The sequence below is a fragment of the Coturnix japonica genome, chromosome 14 (genome assembly GCF_054131305.1).
Source record: "Coturnix japonica strain WE chromosome 14, WE-NBRP24, whole genome shotgun sequence".
NCBI classification, from domain to species: Eukaryota; Metazoa; Chordata; class Aves; order Galliformes; family Phasianidae; genus Coturnix; species Coturnix japonica.
Window position 1 is genome coordinate 11,954,554 of NC_140676.1, and position 16,052 is coordinate 11,970,605.

Sequence of the window (16,052 nt, forward strand, 5' to 3'; positions counted from 1 at the left end):
ACGCCCGGCCCGGCCCGACACACCTGCGCGTACCGCGCGCGCTCCCGACGGCTCCGTGCCCGCGCGCCCCGGGGCGCCGCTCAGCGGGGTGGGCCCGTCGGTTCCGCGCGCCCCGGCACAAAGGGGCCGCGCCCCCCCCCCCTCTCGCCGCCCGCCCGGCCCGACCCGCGGCCCGGCCCTTACCAGATGGAACTGCGGATCTTGTGCCGCAGCGCGCTGGCCTCGCCGCCCTGCAGCCCCGGCACCAGGGCCGGCAGGGCCCCGGCGGGCGCGGGGGTGCCGGCGAGCCGCCGCGGCGGCTGCCCGTCCGCCTGCTGCTCCTCGGCCATGGGGGCGCGGCGGCGGCGCGGGGACGCGGAGCGGGCTGGCCGCACTAGGCCTCTGCCGCAGCCCTCGAGTGAGTCGCCTTCCCTCGCCGCCCGGGGGACATCACGGGCGGGGAGCCGAGTCGCGTCTCGCCGCTACGCCGCAGGATGGCGAGCCCGGCTGGCGGCACGGCGCATGGCGGCCCGCTCCTCCTCCACCGCCCCCGAGCAGGGTCGCTCCGCGCCGCCCCGCTTCGCAGCACCTGGCCCGGCCCTGCCCGCCCCGCGCCGCCACCGCCGCCGCCGCCGCTCCTCGCCCCGCGGCCGCCGTGCCCGCCCGGGCGCCCAGTGCGCAGGCTCGGCGCTGCCCGAGCAGGCGGGCCGCCCGCAGGGAGGGGGCTGGGGCCGGGGCCGGGCTGGGGCGGGGGCGCGGCGGCGGAGGGGCGGGAGCGGCGTTCCCCTGCGGCAGCCCCGGGCCGGGCTCGGGGAGCCGGGTTCGTGCGGACCGACGGAGCGGCGAAGAAGGACGAGAGTGCGCGCAGCGATGAGCGGCTCGTGCGGAGCCGGGCGTGAGCAGCACGGGCAGCGCGGAGCCGGCGCTGCGGACACGTGAGCCCCTCCCGCGGCGCGCAGCATTACATCAGCCGCCCGCCCCGCACCTCTCGCCCTCCGGGTGCTCCGCGCAGCCGCCCATCCTCCCGCACCCGGCCGTGTTTGTAAACAGCGCTCGCACACGCACACGCCGCCTGTAGCACGCACGCAGCCCGCACCGCTTCCCACGGAAGCAGCAGCAGAGAAGCAGCTCGCCCCGGCCTTCTCGCGTCCTGCAGTTCCCGCAGCTCCCACGAATGCCAAAAGCAGCTCCTTGCACCTCATGCTCCTCTGTTGCCAATCCTGCAAATTCCAGTAGCGTTCGAGCAGGAATTCACCATTTTCCATGTGATTTATACCAGTGCCAAACAACCACAAAACCCCCCAAATGGCCCTAGACGTGCCTCTCCTTCCCCCAGTGATCTCACGCAACCACCAGTGACAAAGTAAATACACACAATGTTGCTAAATGCAGGAGATGAGCATTTGTAGATGAATGTCACCAAACAATATGAGTTTTTGAAATTAAATCGTCCCTTACATTTCTGCTGCCCCAAAGTCAAAGCGTTAAGGATGTGGCAGCGGTGGGGATTTTCTTTCCATATCCAAGAAGTGCGTATAAATACAAGTAAAAACTGTAGTCAAAAGTAACCAGAAAGGCTCACAGCTTCAAATCCCCATCTGCTACACTTGTGGATCAGCACACACACAGCCTCGTACAATATGACCCAGCTGATCCTGGTGGTGTGTCTAGTTTTGTCTGTCAGGTGCCTGTGCTGGTATCTGTGGTTTGACCCTTAGAGGCAGAGCTTACCCCACTTGGATCCCAGGCCTAAAAAGGTTCTGCCTGATTGAAACTGATGGGCCTGCGTATCAGAGCAAGGTTCAACACGTGCACCATGTCCGAAGGACCACGGACTACTACAATAAAGCAGAAATATAGATATAATTTTCACATAGCTTTCAGTCAAAACCAGCAGTTTGAAGACCAGTTGTTTATTTAGTTCCTTGTCAATTTAGTTCCCGGTGATGTCAAATTGTAGTCATACTTATTTATAGCTGTATCGGCATCATATGACCAAAAAAGAAATTAGTCACATCTCTTCTGCAAAACCTGCTGCACCGGGCACACGCTGGCACCCTCACACCACCACTGCCACCCTGCAACCACACCTGGTGCTTTAGGGCAGAATGGGATTAAACTGGCACCCAGGTGAGTTCAGTGGGACAGAATCCCAAGTTGTATTGCTGTGGTGGAAGTGGTCTCTGGGCCACAAACCAATGTGTGCTTCCAAATCTCACCACCAATTTCATTCTTTTTGCAAAATATTTGTTTTTTTTCCTGTGCTTTTCTGGCGTGAAGCCTTTCAACTGCAAGCCTGCTTCTGTTGCTGGGTTTGACTAGCTGTGATGGGAACTTACAGAGGCCCCAAAATAAACTTGGGGGCTCCTAATGACTGATTTGGCCAGTCGATGTTATTGCTGCAAAAGTTTTAAAGAGTAAAATCCAGAGAGGTCTGTTATGGAATCAAATAGCAACAGCACAGAGGGCCACGCTCTGCTCTCCAAAAGCCTTTTACTCATGTTAGAAATGACTCCAGTGCTTTTCTCACATTCCTGCAGTGTGTCCAAGCACTGAGTTTGGCCCAGGTTTTCTGTATAGCTGCACTGACACTGAGTGAGGGCTTTTCCCCTTTACATATGTTAGGCCAATACACAGAAGCCAGCTTAGCTGACTCTTACACACTGAATTTCGTATGGTCTCTGCAAAATGCATGAAAGAAAAGATGGCAGCTCTTCATATGCAGTTTGCGTGGTTATATACAACTTAAAAAAAAAAGAAGGAACAGATCCAGAATAATTGTTCAAACAGAGGAGCTTGTGCTGACAGAATTATCTTTGAAGACAGTGAGGAGGATCATTTCACTGCTAAGAGATGAACCTGAACTCAGATGAGCTGACAAAGCACTGAAGACCTTCCAAGAATATCCACCAAACACCACTGTAGCTCTCTGTTGGAGTCCTTGTCTCTGAATGCTTTGAATACCTTTGCTGGACATGTAGATTGAGGCTTCTGGTCAGTATGGTATAAAAAGATGTGAAAATTAATATAAAGAGGTTAATTGTAGATCCTATTACTGTAAACAAAAGTATGTGCTTAAGTCTAAACATGCCAGAAGCCTGAGCAGCATTTTCAGGACCGGAATCTGAATTTTCTTTCCCATTTTCCAAATGTCTGTTTTTAAGGAGTGCAGCAGCACAGACGAGGTAGGCAAAGGGCCTTATGGTCTTGTGCCTCTGTTCCCAGACATTCCAAATCTGTTTATTTTTCCTCCATTTCTGTAGTTTTAAATCTAACATAAGCGCTCTCTGCATGGAAAAGTTGTGCTTAAATACAGACTAACCTATTTTTCATTATTTTGTTTTGTTTTGTTTTCTTCCCTGTTGTTAATTGTGTCTGACAGTTGGGGAATGCACTGTCTCATGCTTTCAAGGAGCAATGTCTCGCTGCCCTTTCCGAGCAGCCAGTACCGAGGGTGGGTGCTCTTCTCTGTTCCCTGCCAGTTGAGAGAGATCTGCCATTTAACATTTAATATGGGGCTAAGAAGAGCCATGCACATTCAGAGACTAAACTGAGGGTAAGAGGCAGATAAATAATGAAATTCTGCTATCTTTATCCTCAAAGCATAAAACAAATTCTGTGAGGATAATTGACTTTAAAGACTTGCTAAAAATGACACTTTCCAAAAGCTTTAAACACTGGTTTAGCAAACTCCATTTTGATGCCTTCTTTGCAGCTCTTCTCCCCTGGGGATGTATGTCACCACATCTCCTGAGCTATGCCCAAGACAACTCCCTCTGGTTTTCTTTATTTTGTTACCTCTGTTCATGTGCAGTGATAGTAAAATGGAAATACGATAACTAATCATACCCGTAACCAATTTTAATATATACTTCAGCTTGTACGTTTTCAATCATTTAAAAAAAGAATCTAGTTTACCTAGAAAACCTTCAAATGCATGTCATGATAACTGACAGAAGAAATTGGTCTGTGTTCAAATGTGACAGTGAAAAAGAGCTATTTTAATTCTAAAAAAGCAGGAAAACCTGCTTGATCAGGAGTTTGCTGAACTTTGCTGCTTCTGGAAGTATCTGTGTGGAGTGGGTGTGAGCAGTGTGTGGTGAGCAGTATCGCAACCTGGCAAATAATGGGAGACACAAGGAAGTATGAAGCAGGCCCCATGATCACAAGTCCATCACCAGCAAAGGACAAGTATGAGCTACTACACTGACTCTGCTATAGAGATTGTTTTCCTGGAAACCATCCTCACTGTCTCCAGTTCCTCTCTGCTTTGCTGTCCCTGTCATCTTTTATATCTCTGCAAGGCGGTTTAAGATGCTAACAAAATGGATATGCAGCCCTGACTCTGCAGTAGTAGATGATCACCAGACACAAGACAGCAATGGCCTAGGCTCACATAAGCCTGACTACAGCTTGCCCTGGTAGGGCAGATGAGGAGTGTGGTGTTATGTTGGGATAATACACAGATTGTTTACATTCTGGAAGTCGTGATAACCCAATTAAATTTCCAAAGTCTATTCAGGTTTTTTGATGATATGGACAGTTCAAAACATTTTGTTTCTACAGTCTTCTCCTTTTCAGTGCAATAGATCTTTGTCTCAGTGTAATTTCATGTGGGCTGCTGAGCCTGAAAAAGTTATGAGTATGGTGTTTCTATAACCTGCACAGCGGTATTCAACTACTGCAGACTAGAAAGATACTTAAGAGGGGACCGTGGGTCATGAAAGTGATGATTCAGACTGTCCTGTACAAGGCTGATGAGTAGGAAGGAAGGCTGTCACTGAAAGGAGTTCGATGGTTAGCTGAGTCATATTTCAAACTGACATCCTTTCATTTTCAGTGTTACTGAATATTTGATAACCTTGCTGGTAGAAGATAGGGTTAAAAATATTTTTAGTCAGACCACTATGCAGCTGCTTTGTCTTTCACTTGTCTTTCATTCTGACCCAGAGGCTCAGTTTTAGGGAGACTGACAGAATCAAAGGTAAGGAGAGAGAAATATATGCAAGTTTCACATAACAAAGCAAACACACAACACTTCTGTCCTTACTGTCCTTATTTTTTTTCCTTAATGAAGTTTAATAGTAATTTGGAAGAGTGTTCAAAAGTTAATGTTGCCTACCTGCAATGGCTGACTGCAAGGACCAGGACAGCAAGGACAGCAAGGACCAGGGCAGCTCCTGTTTGCAGGTACACCTCCTGTGAATTGCCTCACCACATGCACTGGTGGTCCTTGCAGGTAATCATGACCCCATTAAGGTCACTGCATAACATGGTAAAGCAGATGTGATAGAGGATGAGAGAGCACCAAATTCCCAGACTCGGAGCCAAGTAGAACAGACCCCAGTACAAGAAACTGTGAATTTCAGCTATGTTGGTTCAAGATCTGCATTCCCACATAAACAGTGGATGTCCTAAATCGGTGCCTGAAGGAATCCTCAAGGATTTCCAAGCATCCTGAGAAGTCTGTTTGCATTTTCTCCTGTATGTAAATGGATAAGATGATCCAGTGATACAGAAGTGCTTTCAATTACAGCGGTTGCCCTTTGATTCCTTATCTTGCAAGCAGAAAGTGTCTTGTCAGACACCAGCCTGGGGACACAATCATGAGTTTTGTTCTCACTGAATTTGTCCCCAGAAATGGAGGGAAAAGAAAATGCTGCTTGCACACTGTGACCACAGAACAGACAGGCAGCCTCACACCCCAGTACAATGCCATCATCTCATGTTTTGTCTTACCAGTTTCACTTTAAGCTCCCCATCCTTGACAAGACAGTACTGTACAGTCCAAGATCAAAGCAGTCATCTCCATCACTACTAGCTCATGTCTTTGTTTTTAATACTTCTGTTCTTCTTGGTCAAAACTTTAACTTTCCTCCTGCTCGTCTACTGGCACATAACTCCACCCTCTCCGAGCACCATGTCTGTTCATGCAAGTGCTCCAAGCTGTCAGGATCCTCCCTTCTATGCAACCTTTAGCCTGAAGGTCTACTTCAAGTGACCCTCCACAACACTCCTGCCAGCAGGCTCTGCACAGTCAGCATCAGTGGTAGCAGTGCTATTGGTGCCTGGTCAAGGATGCGGCAGGAAATGTCTGGCCTCCACTCCATAACCATCTGCTAAAACCAGGCCTCCTCTGGCAGGAGTCCAACAGAAAGTAAACAGAGTCTCACAGCCAGATTTCAAACTACAAAATAAATGAGAAATATGGCTCTCTGCTCCTAGTTTTCAAATTCAAGACATGGAAGCCTCCAGAAGCAAAAATCTTTTATGGATTCTAAGACCTTTTGTTTGCCAAATGGATTCATCACAGTTAACACTAGGGAGAAAGTGCTCTGATATAGCTATTTTAATTATCTAATTAGTTCAGTTTAAGCATTTGATTTTTAAGATGATTTCTTTTTCAAAATCAGTGATGGAGAAAAATTAAATTGTCAAACCGGAGACTTCAGCTTGCAATACGTGTTCAGGAAACTGTATACAGAGATAGAACAGTTCTGAATGTTGATACTGTAGGATATTTTTCATGGTATAAGAGAGAAAGAAGGACTCAATGAAGTGTGAATGATTTTTTAAAAGAACAGATTGCCACATCTTTTAAAATAGGTCAAGTTTTTGGCCTAGTTTTGTTCAGGGTTTCCCTTAAAGCAACAAGGTTTAATATCCAAGACAAAAACACCATTGCGTTTTGTTTCTAGCCATATCTATGTACGCACGTTCTAAGGCAGGAATGCTCCAATGTAAGAATAGAAGACCATGCAAAGACCATGTATCTCAAGCAACATTTCAGAACAAGTTACACTGAATAGTAATATCTCACTGGTGGCCACACTTCATCTTTAATGTGTAATGTTAACCTAAAACAAGAAGCTATGGAAAAACAAACTATAAATAAAGGAAACTGCTAATAAAGCCAATACCTGTAGACCCTAGACCCAACTCCTGTCCAATTTAGCTCTCTCAAGTCCATGGAAGTTTAGCACCATTGTTTGCTTTCCATCTTGAAACTGATTAATTCAATTGATTAATTTGATTTAAATAGAAACAGAACTACAATAATGACATTCAGATTGAAGGTACACAAGATAGTACTTGAACAAACGTATTGAAAGGAGATAAAATACAACTGCTATCTGTCAAAGCAAAAAGAATCTGTATGTATGTATTTAGATTCTAAAAATGGACATTCAAGATAATTTAAAGAGTGAAAAATTCTGCCTGCAGCATTAATTAGTATAGAATAAATATAATTTGTCTTCTATGTAAGTAGCAGTCTGATATACATGCTCACAGATGCACCTTTGTTCTGAGAATGTAGGTATAATGCATGCATACATAATGATGTTACACAGACTTAATTGTTCAACATAATGTAGCAGTAATTGAAGTTGTCTTAGTGCATCTATATGGAATGAGGCAAGGCATGACTAGGGTTTCCTCCATCCCAGAACTCTGGAAAAAGACCAGGTACAAATCAAGAGTGACTATGCTTGGAGAGCACATGGGCAAAGTGTGTCACTCTACCTACACTCCCCTGAGGCATAGATAGGAGCTCAGTGGATCTTTATTAAAATAGAGATCTTTTTCCCTGCTAGGATGATCCAAAAGGGATAGTGCCCTTCAGGCACAACCCTTCAAGAATGTACCTTCTTGTGGTAAAACTCTGCACTGACCCAGTCCACAGCTAGTAATAAATACCAGTTGGCTCACCGTTTTTTACAGTCATAAAGATACTGAATAGCTTGTCATGCATGCTTCAGGAAAGAAGTACAATCTGGAACAACAGGTTCTACACATACACTTGTAATACAAATCTTCTGCAAGTTGTGGACTTCATTATGAAAACTGTTAATGAATCTAATTAATCTGTGACTGAAGGCAGTGCAAAAGCATCTCTAGCATCCATTATGGTATGCTTTGGAAAGATTTCAATCATAGAACCATAGCATCATCCAGGTTGGAAAAGACCTTTGAGACCATGAAGTGAAGCCATCAACCAGACTTATCAAATCTCATCACTAAAGTAGGTCACTTAATTCCATGACAACACGTCTCTTAAATATCTCCAGGGAAAGGGGCTCCACCACTTCCCATGGCAGCCCTTTCCAATGTTTGATCACCCACTCCCCAGAGAAATTATTCCTGATATCTAGCCTAAATCTCCTCTGTACAACTTGAGACCATTTCTTTGTGTCCAATTATGTAACAAGATAGTTTTGAGTAAAACTTTAACAATTAACACTATTTTGCATTAAGATTTGTAGCTGTAAACACCATCATGGACTAGAACCTTTATTTTTGTACCTGATCCTATTCTGCACCCTCTGCTGATGAACCAGAGTGAACTGGTACATGTGTGGCTTTGTGCACAGTTAGTGACACATAAAGGCAAGAAGGAGAAAGAGGATCTTTCTCTTTACAGAATACCATGAAGTGCAGGAAAACTCATTCAGAGAGCTCCAAGGGATACTGATTTGTGAACAGCTCTTTTTCACATATTAACTCCCACTACTTCCTGTAGAACAAGAATACTGTGCACATAGATCTGTTTTCAGTTTTCTCAGTAGTGGTTCCTCCCAATACTACTCATATATCAAGATCACTTTCACTTCATAACAGATCACAAATTCTTCCAATAGTAATTCCATTATGTTTCTTTTTCTGCTACAGCCTAAATAATTAACAGAGATGCCAGGCAGATTTTAAGTAGCAGTAAAATGTTACTATCCCTGCAATGATTCTTCTTACAGAAGCTGAAAATGTCTTATTTTACAAAGAATCCCACTGAAAGGTCTTTCTCAGCATGAATATGTGATTGCATCATTACTTAGTAAGGACTTGGAGAGTAAATCTCATTCATTTTACAATCTGAGTCAAATTGGAAAAAAAAAAATCACATTGTCTATTTGGATTGAACAATTTTATAATCTTCACAGGGAGTTCTTGTCACCTGCACAGTGCTCAATGGAGCAGGCACATTACTTTTTATTATCGTGATGATATGTATGAAATGAAAGACTGATTAATTCTCTTTGTTTATGACACTATACGTAGGTTCAAATTCTTAATGCCTCCCCTTACCTTTGTAAGAAATTCGCAGTGAGTGATCTTGAAGATAGTATCATATCCAGATTTCATGTGGAAAACAGAAGCTCTGTATAGAATACCTGTTATAGGGAACATACAGGATAATTATATAGCATGCTGATGTAAAGTGACTGGTTCATCTGTCTGTAGGACAGGATTTTATTCTGTTGGATTGAAGCAACTTCTGTGGGATTGGAGCCAAGAATATTTGAAAAGAAAATGTTGCTCACAATCAATCTGGCTGAAATCCTATACTTATCTCATCCAGACAATAGGTTTAGCTAAAAGCTAAAATCTAGCTGTACAGAAAGGTACCGCTGAGATGAGGATGAAGCTTTTTAAGGGAATCCAGTCCCTGGGCAGCTAACCACATGGGAATGGGGGTGGAGGGTGAGTGGCAGGTTCCCATGTCAGATGAGCATGGCAGTGAATGAGTCAGCATTGGTGGCTGTAGTCTTCTCTGTACCCACAGAGATCTTTGTGGTCTTAACCAACATGTTTGGATTGAATCCTCAACATAGCAAAGAAGTCAACAGCAAATCAGTGCAGACAGTAGAAGAATTATATCCTTTATCAAGATGCTTTGTCAACATCTTAACAGTTTATTGCCAAAACTTCTAATTAGTTTAACAGTTACAATATCACAGCTCTTACAAATCAACACCACATACAGCCAAGAAGCAGCTGTTCTCATACTCACAGGCTTCTAATATTTATCTAACAATTCAAAAGAAAAACAGAATGAAGTATAAGCGTCAATATGAGAAAGGACTTCCTGTCCTCTTGTTATTTTTAAAGTGAACTCAAGAGATGTTTGATATGCTTAAATAGCTTATTAATAAATGTTATATGTGAAAATACAGAAATTCAGATAAAAGCTGTTAGTTTACAACCAATATGATTTGAGCATGGGAACAAATGTGGCTATTAAAATGGATAAAATCCTGGACTTTACTGTTTGAGATAGCTCGCTGAGGTTCTCAGCAGTTTTACTGTGAATATGCTATACTGGAGCAGCTGAGTTTACACTTCAGACCTGGGCTTTTTATATAAGAATAACATAAACAAACAGGTCACCTTGCTAACTTGCTTTTCCTGTGGCAGATCACTTTCTTCTCTTCAGGAAGCGAAGAATAGATTTCTTCCAGTGTCACGAAGAGAGGAAGTAGGGAAAGCTTTCGCTGTGCTTGTCATTTTCACTTTAACCTGCAGAACAAGTTGATCATATTGTGTTAATTAAAATTTCCTGTGTTAGGAGGTTTTGTGTTTTTGTTTTTGTTTGGTTGTTTTTGTTAGGTTTAACTTAGTTTTCCTTTCAGGTTTTTAAGAAGTCCTCTCCCTGAATCCTGGCAGAACCCAAGCTCAAGAATCCAACCGTCTAAGCCAAGTTTAAGAATACTGCTATTTACACGGTGCAGTAATGACCAGTTAGCCAAGTCTGGTATCAGTCCAGGAGTAATCCTTTCCACAGATACAGGCTGTGTTCTGTCCACATTCAGGGGGTAGGTTGGACAGAAGTAATGTGGAGTCCTTTTATTAATACAGCAGGCACCCAACTTAGAGCTGTGCCTATTTAGGCTTCTAAAAACAGTTTGCACTGAACATGCCCTCTGGTTTCCTGGCAGGGCTACTCCCATACCAGTAACTTGATATGTGCTCTCATGGTCACCATAACACCAGCCAAGCACATGAAATAAGACCATCTTTAGAAAATACCTCAATGGGTTAAAACAGTAGGACACAGCTACCAAAGCCATGTTTGAGATTCCTCACCCTGCAAGGCAGAGAGAAGGGCTTGGTACTTTCTGGCTGTTGGCAGCTCAAAAAGGAAAAGGATGATTGTGCAAATGGCAACTTCTTGCATAGAAAATCTTTCCAGAATTACAACAACTGAGAAGTCTGACTTTGAGTTGCCTTTTCCTTCCGCCACTGAGGTAGAGGAGGGGACAGGAAGGTACCAGCTCTACTAAGAGTTCGCAGAGTGATTAACTATACGTTGCAGGCCCAAATTCTGCCCTATTCACACTGCTGCAGCTTATAGGGGATGATACAGTGTCATAACCATAGTTGAGGACAAATATTGTCATGGCAGGAATACAGAAATGTATTACTAGAAATCTAACTGCTTAAAGGGAAACAAATTTTTACCGAATAAATGTCTGGTAAATAGTTAGAAAACATGATGTTTATAATTTTATCCACAGTGCATTTAAACTCAAATTACTTATGCAGACGTGGAAAGTACTGATGTGACATTTAAATATACCAGACCTATCCCACTGCAAGGTTTTTTCTTTTTTTCCTTTGTTCTGTTTCTTTTTAATTTTGACTGATTTCTTGAATAGAAAGATCTATGATCATAGTACGTGGTTATTTCTTGGCCATATAAAAATACTACTGTATTTTTCAAACTTTCTCCTTTCATTTCTGAAAGCATAGGCAAGTTAAAAAATAATCCTAGCTTAGTCATAAAATCAGTATGTCAATATTTACTTGGCGCTCCCTCATGTCTTGGTCTTTCTTTGCTACTCTGATGCTTCAACTAAGTCCAGTATGCGTCATCAAGCCCTGGATCTAATAACTTGGGAAGCTGATATTTTAAGATGTATTTGCATTAGCAAGTGAAAATCCAAATAGCGTGCAGAAAAGTGTGCTGGGCATGATGCAAAATAACTGCTGAAAGAGGAATCGAGATATAATAAGGTGGAAAAAAAGTAGTATGTGCAACAAGGAGAAGGCCTGTGGGTCCATTTGCATGTTCCTCACGCAGACAGTAAAATTTAATTTTTTTTATATTTCTTTACAAATAAAGATGCAGTTATGACATAATTGTGCCAAGTCTATTTTAAAATCCATTTGCCTGAGTTTCTGATACCAGCTTTTAGTGGTCTAAGGACATTTTTTTAAGAAAAAAAATTGAGGCTTGAAAACTCCCAACCACTATTTCAACCAGGGGCAACAGCTGGTGTCCTGGGCACCGTCTGGAAGAAAGAGCAGTTTAAGAGCTATCGGATTGCTTTTCCATCTCACTGGCTTTACAGCTTCATAGTTGTGACTTACTGGGGATCAAACTTGGATACTGATAGATATTTCAGCGTAAATATCATTTATCTCCCTAGAAGAGGGGGCTTTCTTTTCAGTGCAATAGGAGAAGGCCCATTGCTTTACCAGGGCAGCAGATGGGTGAAGCGAGTGAACGCTCTGTTAGTTTCTTTGCACATACGTAAGCACTGCTGCATCTGAAACCCAATTAATATAGCATTTAGTGCAAAGAATAACTCACAGCAAGTATGAAACCGAAAGTACTGCCACGTATGAACAGTGTGTTTCTTTCAGAGGGTTTCTACCCGAAAGTGTGATTGCTAGATGTAAAGCAGTCTCTCTCATTCACGCTTTAGATTTCTTTTTCGTTATAGTTTTGTCAAATCTGCAGTGTGGAAACTATGAAATAAGTTTTATATCCCAAACAGCTTTATCGCAAGCGATTATATGAGAATGCTACCTTTCTCTACATATTCAAATTCCCTTTTAATGTTTGTAGTGTTTGTGGGGCTGGTAATAATTACATGGTCAGAGAAGGTGCTCGAAACAGCAAAGTGGATTCAGGGGAGCGTACCTGAATTTCTTCAGTGAATTGCCATCTGAATCCTTGTCTGGGGAGCAACAGCATCACACAAGGCATCACACAAGCAGCTCCAAATAGTTTGGGTTTTTTTGTTTGTTTTTTTTTAAGTTCTCAGACACTTGTGGAAAACTTAGCATCATGTTATTGCCAAATGTGCAGAAGCCTCTTCCCAAAAGACTGGCCCGGGAGTTAATAACGTACTTTGTGGATTTGCAACACAATTGCTAGGAGAGCACACTGTGTGTACTGCCCTGCTCTGCAGCTTGCCTCACTTCAGGCACTCTCATTCAGGCTGCTCTTTTAAAAGCTGCAGCTTTAAAATTTTCTCCACAGTTCATTTCCCTCCTAAAAATCTCCCACATAAGCATTCTTACTCCTGCAGCTTCACCAGTGCTAGCAAGTGTGGGAGGGCTGGCATTTTTGGTACAAGCACATTTGGAGTCTCTCTACAATGTCTGCTCTGCCCCCCTGAATACATTTGCAATTAATCAGAGGGACCTACGACAAAGGGTGGTCTACTGTGAAAGGTATCTACTGCATCAGGACTTAATATCCCCTCATTTCATGCAGATAGCGATGCTCTCCCTCCCCCGAGAGCTCCCTCTTTTTCTAGAAACTACCGAATGAGAAAAACTAGAAGTTCTGCCTGAGGAAACTAAAAACAATACAAGATCTCTGATCTGCTCATTAAAGGTGCTGTAAGAAAGCCAGGCTCTATACTATTCCATTATATACGATAGTGTAGCAAATCATTACTGAAACTGAAGCTGTTCATTTTCAAATAGATCATGTGTGGAGATGAACACCCTTCTGATTATCCTCATTACTAGAGGGAAGGTACATTTTACATTGATTTTCATATAAACGCTGTATGATCTTATGTGGTACATATTCAAATAGCTGGAATCCATTAAAACCATGCTCCAGCTGTGCAATCACTGTCCTCACAAAGATACGTTTTTACATGTGGTTAATGCCAGGAAGAATCCACAACTTCAATTATGAGATCACCAAAATATGTTGTTTATTGCAGAGAAAAGCATTTGCAGCAATTTAAAATATCCAGCCAACACCACACTACTAAAACTAGATAACAGAAATCCAGGAGAAATTTGAGCTAAATCTGTCGGGATTATAGTTGTGGGATTATCTGAATGCTAAATTACTGTATATGTTTTACTCACAAGCATAAGCATAGACAGTATGGGAAGATGGATGACTATGCAGATCGCAATAAAATCCATCCCCGGGAGACTTTTTAATACACGAGGTAAACAACCCCTCTCAATTTATCAGGCATTCTGGATTGAATTAATGCTGTCATTTACTTTGCTGTTGCTGTGTAGAGGAATACGGTTAAACTTAAACAGCTCCTCTAGCAGCAGAAAAACAAAGGTTTCCTCCTTGCATCCTTCATAACACATGGCATGCAGGAATATTAATTGGCTGCCGTGTTTGTGTAACTGAATTAAAGAAAATACAACTGTAGTTTACTGTATAATCAGATAACCAAATGATATGCAACATTTAGAGAAAAGATTAACTCCATCTGCCTTGTTAAACCTTCCCTTCCCCTCCCCCGTTGTTTACACACCAGAATTCCTGGCTTTCTAAGGACATATAGTGAGTGAACCTGGATTGACCTGACACATAGCATCTCTCAAAATTTCCCCTTGAATGATTCACAGATGTGTGAGCTGTAACCAAAGAAAGCAAAGAGAAAAAATGCAGGGTACTGTACAGTCTGAGTGTATTTGAAAGAGGTGATACTGTCTGAGTGTGCCATGCCTGAGTCCCTCCTTTACTGAAAGCACACAGCAAGGGATTACAAACACATTCCTTTGGTCACCAGTTCAGCTCTGTTTGACAATGAAAGTGAAATTACCTTCAGCTATAGTGGTGCAGGGGCTATTCTAATTCCTATTATTCTATTGACGCGTATTACTGCTCATTTGTGCTTTTTTGGCATTTCAAGTAGCTATGTCACATGTTTATGTACAATACAGTTATGTGACACATAAAGCTCTCAGGTAGGCTCTCCTGGGGAAGCAGGCTAGACAGTAATTTCTGCTCCCTGTGAACAGATATCAGATGATATAGAAATGGTCACTTTCGTTTCCTTCTTTCACAATCAAAGAAGTTACGTAGCTTTGTAAACAGATTAAATACAATTTTAGATCCTGGGAAGCTGTCGGTGTAATACTTTGGTCAAAGTACAAACAAACAAACAAAAGAATCGACCTTAGTCAGAGAGCTCAACTGCATCCAGCTTTCAAGATCCATAATTTTCAGCAGAAATCAAATATAGAAAAAGCACCAAAATGTTGCTTTTTAATGAGGAAAGGCTGAATATATGCCCTTGAAATTTGAGCACAATAGGTGGTATTCTCAAACCATGCACATGTAGTAACAGATTTGGGTTGTCAGACCCTTTGATGTTTGATAAAGGAACGTGGGTTCTATTCTTCATCTTTTCTCCCTCAACCAAAGTCATTTCCCACAATTTCTGCTGCTTTTTCCACCTGCTTTTGAGGTGGATATCTGGGAATTAGTTGACCTAGAACACCAAAGTGTTGTTTTAATACAAACTGTCTCCTGACCAGTGCTCTCAAGAAGCTGAACCAGATGCAGTAACAATGAGGTATCTCCAGGTTAAATGTTAAAGCCACCTAGACCCAACTATTGCAAGATACAAGAGTGGAAATCTGTGTTAATGAACTCGGGTCTACTCTGTATCTACAGCTGCAGCGCACATTGAAAAGACTTCAGACAACAAAGGATCAGTCCCAAAGGTAGTCCCTGTATCATGGTTTCTGCCACAGTATTCTTGGAATTGAAAAACTTGAATTGATAAGGTAAAGAAATGGAAGAGTATAGGTTGTAAAGGGCGTGTTGAGGCCTTTTCTTAAAAAACAAACAAACAAACAAACAATACCAAAAAACCTCACGTATGAAAGGGAATTCTAAAAACTTGGAAATAAAAGGGCTTCATATCATATTACTAATCAAAAGAATACATAATTTGGGGATTGAAACATTAGGAAAAGATTTATAGTGGAAGAAGTAAACTTAATAAAAACTTAATAACTCAAACAGCACCGTATAGTCATGGATCAAACAGTGAAATAGAGCACTTCATATTACTTTCAGGAATGCTAGTTCTGCTTTTCCTATCTCTTATTCATTCATTACAAAATTCATTCTACTATAACCCAGACATAAATTAAACTGTTTACTAAAGTTTGTTTGGAGAAACTTAACTTTAAAGGCAAATATTAGCTCAACTAGCATGTCCTTCTGGAAATAAAGGTACAGTTTGGTTAGCATGAGCAGTATTTCAGATGGGTCCATTTCCATTCCA

At 42.5% G+C, this 16,052-nt stretch overlaps 1 protein-coding gene across 3 annotated transcripts in view; it reads right to left on the reverse strand.

Annotated features, from left to right (window-relative positions):
* The window catches only part of RFX7 (regulatory factor X7), a 75,056-nt gene that overhangs the window by 49,311 nt on the left and 9,693 nt on the right, over nt 1–16,052 (reverse strand). For 2 of the 3 annotated variants that reach the window (XM_085515570.1, XM_085515569.1), the window contains exons 3-4: nt 10,144–10,272; nt 9,061–9,146 (exon numbers count right to left, since the gene is read on the reverse strand). In XM_085515570.1, the coding sequence (XP_085371696.1) occupies nt 9,061–9,104 (44 nt within the window). In that variant the 5' untranslated portion in view covers nt 9,105–9,146; nt 10,144–10,272. Of the gene's footprint in view, nt 1–183; nt 5,518–9,060; nt 9,147–10,143; nt 10,273–16,052 lie in introns of those variants that run through there. The other variant, XM_085515568.1, reaches the window with a different exon arrangement.